General features: G+C 39.8%; 1 protein-coding gene across 1 annotated transcript; it reads right to left on the bottom strand.

Moving 5' to 3' along the window:
• Positions 1-5,197: 5,197 nt before the first annotated feature.
• LOC140536175 (interferon-induced protein 44-like) lies at positions 5,198-8,282 on the bottom strand. Its single transcript, XM_072657860.1, has 3 exons — positions 8,220-8,282; positions 7,888-7,988; positions 5,198-5,585 (listed from the first exon to the last, which is right to left on the bottom strand). Exons 1-3 carry the CDS (start codon positions 8,251-8,253, stop codon positions 5,424-5,426), a joined length of 297 nt encoding a protein of 98 aa, XP_072513961.1. The 5' UTR covers positions 8,254-8,282; the 3' UTR covers positions 5,198-5,423.
• Between the last annotated feature and the right edge of the window lie 239 nt (positions 8,283-8,521).

The following is an 8,521-nucleotide window of genomic DNA, read 5'->3' as shown; positions in this document are numbered from 1 at the left end:
AGCACTGAAAATTCAAGTAGCCAAATGGATGCAGGGTGGATGTTTCAGCAAGCCAATCACAGTACAAGACTGGAATTTTAAGTAGTCAGTCACAGTGCAGGTGTATACATTTAAGTAACTAATAAGGGTGCAGGACTGAATAAGTCAGCCAATCAAAGTGATGCAAAATTCAAGTGGCCAATTACAATACAGGACTACAAATTCAAGTAGCCAATCAGAGTGCAGAATGGAAGTTTCAGGAAGTGAATTAGAGTGCAGAACTGAACATCCAGGTAGTCAATGAGTGTGCAGGATTTTAAATTAACCAGAGGGAACATTAAACTAGCCAATCAAAGGACTGGAATTTCAACTAATCATTTAAAGTACAGGACTGAAAATTCACCTAGCCACCAAGTGCAGGAATAAAAATCCAAGTAGCCAATCAGAATGCAGGAATAAAACTTCAACCAGCCAATTAGAGTCCTAGACTGAAAATTCAATTAGTATAGCAAAGTACAGGAGTGAAACTGCAACTAGCCAATTGAAGTACAGGATGGACCACCTTGCAATAAAAATATCATTCAAAGGGTGATCCTGCCTTGCACCCAAGGATTCCGGCTAGGCTCCTGACCCACTGCGCAACTCCTGAGCATGAAGTAGATTAAAAGATGGCTGGATGGGTGAACTGACCTTTCCTCTTAATTATGCATGCTATTAAATTATTTTCAGCTATATACTGTATACATCTTATGTTTTGTTTATTGATAGACATTGGCCTGATGTTAAAGCTCATATTTAATGCTATAGTTAATGCGTTGGTGTGCTTTGGCTCTATAGGACTGATACTCATGAGGTGTGGGGACTGATCCTTAAGTACTGGGACATCTTCTTGAGTTTTCTTCACCGACGGCTCCACTGGATGACTAAAGACTGGAAATCTGGGCCACTATTACTGTTAAAAGACTATATAACATACTGATCAAGGGTGGTTCACTGCAGGCCACTGAAGTAGATCGGATCAGACCACTCAATACTGCAAATACTGCCCATACTTTGATCTCATCCTCAAGGCTGGAGTGGTGGGATAAGAGGGCCTTATGACCTTCTTGATGCTTTAATAAATATCCAGCCCAGCCTTTTTTTGGTCTCTAATTGAGAAACTTGGCCTTTTTTTCACTAAATGAAGCATGCAGACTTTAATTTATGAGTGCTTCAGAGTCTTGCTTAAGCAGACGGATAGGTTGAAATACTCAGACAGTGCATTTTCAAAGGCTTTGGTGGTGTGGCATTGCCTTTGATAATGAAAGGAAACTCTATCTGCCTTCAAGGACCATTAACAAGAATACTATGAGAAGCACTTGTGCCTGAACAATGCATGCAATATATTAAGTGCAATGGGCCCGAATTCACACACATACACACACACAAACACACATATACATACACATACACATATGTACACAACCACACACACACAAAAACTATGACCTTCTGTGCATAAGTCACTCATCTGTTTGCATAGCTGAGAAAAGCCAAAGCACTCACAAACAAAAGCCCATTTACGTTATGTAATGCCTGTGTCTGCGTCCGCCACGTCCACAGAACAGACAATCTAAACATCAGGCAATCAGTAGGAGGCAGAGAAGAGCAAAAACAGATTAAATGGTGATTCTGCATGGGCCACTGGCACTCAGTCACCCGTAGGAGAGCGGCGCGAGGCTCAGCTGTGCATGAACAGGGAGAGGGGCATAATGTGTTGCTTTAACACGTTATTAACGTCCAAATGTTTGACAGCCAGGAGTGCAAAGGGGTGGGATGTGAAGGAGGAGCGGGAAGGTCTGAAGAGGCGGCGAGGTGAAAGGCTGACACTAGGGCTGTGAATGGATTGCCAGCATGTAAAACACAGCTATGAAAAGACGCATGAGTGGATTGTTTAAAAAACTACTTAGAATGGCATAGTTAGATAATGAGTACCTGTAAGTTACATAACGTAAACCTCAATCCTTTCCAAAAGAAAATAGAGCTGGAAAACGAGCTAATAACAAAACCCCAGGACTGTTATGTAATAAACATGTTTCCAAGATTTACTTACAGTTAGCACACTAGCAAAAGCCTTTCCAGGTTAACACAAAGCTATTTCAGGAGAATATAGAAGTGACACTAAAAAAGGATAAAAGCTCTGACTGCTAGCTGACTGGGTGAGGGGCCGATCAGGGGAAGCGCTGCTGGGGTATCTGCGCGCTAACTGGGGAAGAGCCAGTTTTGATGTTTCCAAGGTTATGCCAAGGTTATGATGTTTCAGTCCATGGGGAAATTATACATACTTTATCTCCTCTGAATCATCCAATCAAATGGCAACAAATATATATTACACAATCCACCCTGCTAAAACTAATCTGGCTCCAACTGTGATTTAGTGTAGGCCTAGTTCCTGAACTCTCACAGACAGAGAGTTTTATAATAGGACATTTATGTTAACACACGTCTGTGTAGTTGAAGGAGAGTGCCTAAGGCACAGGTTAAGGTTAGAATTAGATTATGCTTTTTCCCTCCATAGACAGTCGACTCACACTCCATAAAACACATTCAGATCTCTTGACTCATCGCAGGTGGGAGAGCTTCTCTCCCTGTCCCCCTCTCTCTCCCTCTCTCTCTCTCTGGCATTATTAAAACACTGCAGACACAGTGGGCTGTGGTAAATGTCAGTTTCTATTTTAGCATCTTTTTCACCAGCTAGGACCCATTTCTCACACCAGTAGAAAACTTGGTGTGTTTTTCACATTCTCGCTCTTTCTCTCTCTCTCTTACACACACACACTCAGACTCCCAACACCCCACTGTGGGACAGCAATTCATTTCTTGCCCGAGCAAACTGCTCAGTGATTCAAAAGGGCAAGTGGAGCCTACATGGTAAATGGTAAGGTAAAGACTTCCACCATCCCAGGAAGCACTCACGCAGAGACTCTCTCTGTCTCTCTGTCTCTCTCTTACACACACACACACACGCTCGCCCTTACACTTGACAAAAGTATTGGGACACCTGCTCTTTTATTGTTGCTTCAGAAAGTAAGTGTATTAAAAAAGTTGATCCTTCTTTTGTTGTCTGTCCAGGGAAGACAGCTTTCTACTAGATTGTGGAGCATTGCTGGAGGACTAGGTTGCATTCAGTGACAATAGCCACAGTGAGTTCAGGATGTTGGATGATCCCCACCCCACCTCATCCCCAAGTCACCCAGTCAAAAGTACTGGATGGAGCACCATCCATCATTCCAGGGAACACAGTTCCACTGCTCCACAACTCAATGATGGGGGGCTTTATACCCCTTTAGCCCAGGCCTGGCATTAGGCATGGTGTCAATAGGTTCATGTTTATCTGCTCCAGAGAGTCCTATTCGATCTAGGTGACTCAGCAGCACAAGGCCCCAAGTTTTAGTGCATATTATTATTTTTTTTTATTTAAAGTAATGCTACTTTTTTACTTTTCTACCAACAACCTTTCACAGAGCAGCTCAAGCTGAGTGTTCTGTAGTGTTTACCTCATTTTAGTATTCAGCTTATATTTCATGTCACCTCTGTATTAAGAATTGGGCAGAGTTTTGGGTTGATCCATGTTTTTTAACAGAGCAATAGAAAGTGTGCTCGCTTGCTACCTAATCATTAGTCTCATGAAATTCTTCCAAGATGTTCTAGGACAACATGTACTGATTGTAACTGCCACTTCAGCTGAGCAAAGTTAATTGTATGACTAGGACAGGGAAGTTATGATCAGAAACCGTTCAAGAAAATGCAGCAGGTTCTTCTTCCAGTGGAAAACAATGTCAGCTGCTAATAAGACAGACAAATGACTTGGCTTTGGAATCACTGGTTTTTAATGCAGTTTTTCACTCTCTGTCCTCTGGACTAGTGTAGAAACAAGCTAACTCTGGTAATCAGATACTTCAATTAGACTTAAATACAGAATATGTTGTTGGTATGTCCATTATAAGCTTTAAATGTCCAAGAAAGAAGGAACAAAACAATCTATAACATTTGTTAATTTTTTTTTTGTCATATTCTAATAGGTGAGTTCTGTGTTCTCCATCTTTCTATAATCTTACTGTTCCCCACTATATCTATAGCTAAGGCAATGAAGACATGCATGTAATAAAGAGTGCATTGACTCTGTTGGCTCTTCATGTAGTCCTGGTCTTGTGCAATTGCAAAATTTAAAAAGGACAGAGCACAGAATTACATGTCAGACTGTAGATTTCATATATTACATGTTTAAATCATAAATCTTAAGGATGTGAAGAATTTAACATGCATATATACAGCAGGGATATCAGTGATATAATGGATATCCATACTGCCATAATTGAACATTTTGTATCTACTTTGTATTTGAAATTAAATGTATTGTGTGAAAACATCACACAAAAATTAGCTATATTTTCATAATGCTGTCAAAAATTAAAAAGCCTTGTTGTGGACATGCTCCTTTGATTTAACACTGCTGTTCAATGTTGTTGTAAGTAAGAACCTTAGACCAAATGTGAAGCATGGTGGAGGCGGTGTAATGGTTTGGGGGTGAACTGGACACCTTGTTACCTTGCTGGGTCATCTGTCCATTAACTGAAGCTAAAGCTGAGTTGGGTCATGCAATAAGACAATGATTCTACGTCACAATGGTTAAAGAGGCCTTAACCCTATTGATTTGATATAGCAGGTCCTGAAATGCCAAACACTATAATTGATATATCAACCAAAACCAATAAAAACACTTGTTAAACATTACATTGATGAAACTGGATTTTTGATTGATCAGTATCAGAAACTGACAAATCAAAAACCCAGTTTAATCAGTTATCACAACTGAGATGTTTGCTAAGCATTGCTCCCCTCTGATCCACTAACTATCCACAGACTATGCTTTTTCATTTTTTTTTATAAAAAAAAAAAACTGTCATATGCAGATGGCAGTTTTGGGTTTTTTTTTTACTTTTTTTTTACCATGATTTTTGTTTGGCACAGCAACATTTTACTGGAGCATGTTCCCCAAGAAATTGGGTTTAATGATGCCTGTGGCTACAAAGGGTTCTGTAAGCAAATGCAAAAAAGAGCGTGAAGTCATGTGAAAAACCTTCATAAAGAACCTTTCATAAAGAACCTTTACATTGACTACTTTAAACCTTTAAAAGCTTATTCACACACACACACACACACACACACACACACACACACACACACACCTTTTACAAAACTTTCTTCATGGAACCAAAAGTGGTTCTTCTATGGCATTGCTTAAAGAACCCTTTGTAGCACCTTTATTTTGAGGGCTCTTGCAATGTCCAGGTACACAAGCAGAAACAGTGTATCTATAAAAAAAAATAAAACCCTCATCCATAATGTCTGTCTATAACTAGTTTCTTTGACAAAGTAATCCCATGTACTAAAAAGGACTATCCCTACTGCATTTCCACATAATCATGAGCAAAATTAACAATATTTGTCATTGCCATGAGAATGAGAAAATCCATGTTGGTGTTGTTGGTGATTTCCTCGCTGTAGTTCTTCACAGGGAAGATGCAGTTCATTGGGACGCCAAGTAGGTAACTGCACTCTTGCATCTGGAGAGACAAACACATTGTTTTTGATACTCACATGTGTCTTTTTCTCCTTGGTATCACTTAGCCTACACCCAGACAGCAGGTAAAGTGGCCCAAATCTGATTTCTCAACAAATCTGATTTTTCAGGCTTTTCACACTTTAATGTCACCAATATTTGGCATTCGTCTGTCACCTAATGTCACCTATATCTGGCAACAGTTCATGCTCCTAAACTGACATGTACGTGCAAAAGAGCAGTGATTCACGTGAGGTTTTGGTTTCACCTTTACCAGCATTCCAGTGGCTGACAGCTGTGCTTATCACAGAGAATGTACAGAAGTATTTGGTGAAGCATCATCATTTCAGAGAACACAGTTACACTGCTCCACAGCTCAATGCAGGGGGCTTTAAACCCCTCTAGTTCACGTCTGGCATTAGGCATGGTGCCAATAGGTTCATGTTTATCTGCTCCAGAGAGTCCTATTATTCTATTGGCAGTACTTCTCTACAGGGACTCGACAAACTGTGTGTGTGTGCTTTTGCACATCTATGTCAGCAATGGCTTAAACTTAAAGTAACTGAATGCATTTATTAAGGGGTGTCCACAAACATTTGGTCATAGTGTATTTAAAGTCATGGTAAGGACATGGAAAATACTTTTTATTATAACTATGTAGCTGGAGTGACGGGAAAGTGGCTAAACTACAACCTTTACAGGTGTGTTATCAGTTCCAGTGTCTTTATTATGTTTCCCACAATCCCCTTTGCACGTTGCCAGTGTTCTGATAAATCCCAGAATTTTGAGCATACGCTGATCCAGTTGAAGCCATGCTATGCTGTTTTGCTTATACCAGATGACGCTCACACAAGCCATAAGTTGTGGATCAGCACATTAAAAAGGGAGTTGTCCCAAATCAACAAGCAGTAACTTTCTGTAACTGTCACACAACGTGCCTGGATAATGGAAAGACGCTTATTGTTCACGTGTCTATTTTTGACAAGTTGTAAGTCTAGTCTGAAGTCTATTTGCATGCACTTGACTGCCAATCTCTGTGTTATGCAACACTTTCATTTTTCATTTTGCAATATAAGCTTGAGAAGACCAATTTTGACACTTTTGAGAAGAATCCAATACTGCATATCTGAACAAGACTCAGTCAGTCAGACTAAAAACATATACAGATTGAGAAGAGACTAAATTCTGCTGCTCTGTTATGAATAACAAAAATGAAAGCCTTAATCTTAGCGTACATGAAGTTTGGCGACTAAGTTCATATCTGGTATTTAAGCTTTCACCTTCACTTTTTCCTGTCACCTTCACTTTTTGCATCTAACCAGCTGCCACCTACCAGTCCGGCCAGCGGGTCCCCCCCCCACCCGCCACCACCCATGGCTCACCCGCCTGCCGCTGTTGCCTGTTTGGTGGCCGTACTGAAACCTAGATGGACTCGTGCCTGTCTGACACTATTAATATCACCACTATCAACTTTCTGTTCTATCTGCTTTGGTAATTTGTATCATTAATGTTTAAAATAGTCTGGCCAGAGGAGGATGGGTCCCCCTTGTGAGTCTTGGTTCCTCCCAAGGTTTCTTCCTCCAGCTCTGAGGGAGTTTTTCCTTGCCACTGTCGCCGTTGGCTTGCTCACGGGGGTCTTTGACGCTTCATGTTATTCCTTCTTTCTTCTCTGTCTCTGTTCTTTATTAAGTACTAATTATGTAAAGCTGCTTTGTGACGACAACAGTTGTAAAAAGCGCTATACAAATAAATTTGACTTGACTTGACTTGACTGTCCTGCCTCTTCTTTTGACCGTTAAGGAAAGTTATTGTTACATTTGATACCACTTTGACTTTCACTGAACTATTAGCTTAGTTTATTCTTTTCCCATTTGAATGTATTACTGTGCTTGACCAAACATTTCATCTGCTTCTTATATTAGAAGCCCTGGCTTTGATACTGAGATCTTCTGTTCATTTTCACACCCAAACAGGCAGAGCATTGGCCATTAATATGCATTAGCTCATTAACATGTGGATTTTCATGCTTCAAAAGGTCATGTGTAAAAATATGGGAGCAGTATCCTGATCGTACTTTATGAACAGGCCTTCACTAACAAAAGTGTATGATCCTGGCCCAAAATGCTTTAATAAACTGTTTTTTTTTTTAAGATGCATAATTAAGACTAATGTCTGTAACACTGTAGCATTGTCTACTCTTACCCCTTGTAATGCTACATTTTAGGGGAAGGTATGGGTGTTTGTTTCTGAGATATGAAGGAATAACATGGTCCATAAATTTAGTTTTTCAGTTTTTCATAACTTACCTTGTCTTTGATTTTCTTGTTCCTGTAGATCGTTTTTAAGTCATTTGAAACCAATGGGCATATTTTATCCACCATGGTCATGATGATGACCTGAGGAATGCCTGTATAATAGTGTGCAGGTTAGTCACAGTCTGTTACATTTGTAAAACTATTTTGTTCTGCCCATATTCTCTTCTAATATAATGTAGTATTTATAGTGTTTAAACTCACAAACAGGGATTTATGATCAACAAAGTAGGAACCTTCTGCCATATGAAAGGAAGCATATGAAGTTTCTCTTCTGGTTTAAGTAAGTCATTAAGGAAGTGCTGAAAAATGCAAAGATGACTTACTCAAGTCCCGCACTTTTTCCCGAACTCTTTTCATTTGGTTGATGACTTCCTGAGACCCAAGGGCTATTATATCTCCTGGTAGAACACTTACAAGACAGTGAACTTTGTCATCTGGAGTTGGGAATTCGGTATAGTAATTGTGATTTTTTGTCAGCTCCTTCACAGGATTAAACTGAAAATTAAATAAAATGGTCAGACCCCTGATCAGCTCTCACATTTAGTTACTTTACCAAGTGAAAATAAGTGAACAAACCCTAACCATGCCACTTTCATGGCACATTTTAAAGCATGGTTCCTATATA

This window comes from Salminus brasiliensis, chromosome 15 (assembly GCF_030463535.1).
Source record: "Salminus brasiliensis chromosome 15, fSalBra1.hap2, whole genome shotgun sequence".
NCBI classification, from domain to species: domain Eukaryota; kingdom Metazoa; phylum Chordata; class Actinopteri; order Characiformes; family Bryconidae; genus Salminus; species Salminus brasiliensis.
The sequence above is the reverse complement of the archived record's forward strand: the minus strand, read 5'-3'. Positions and strand labels throughout refer to the sequence as shown.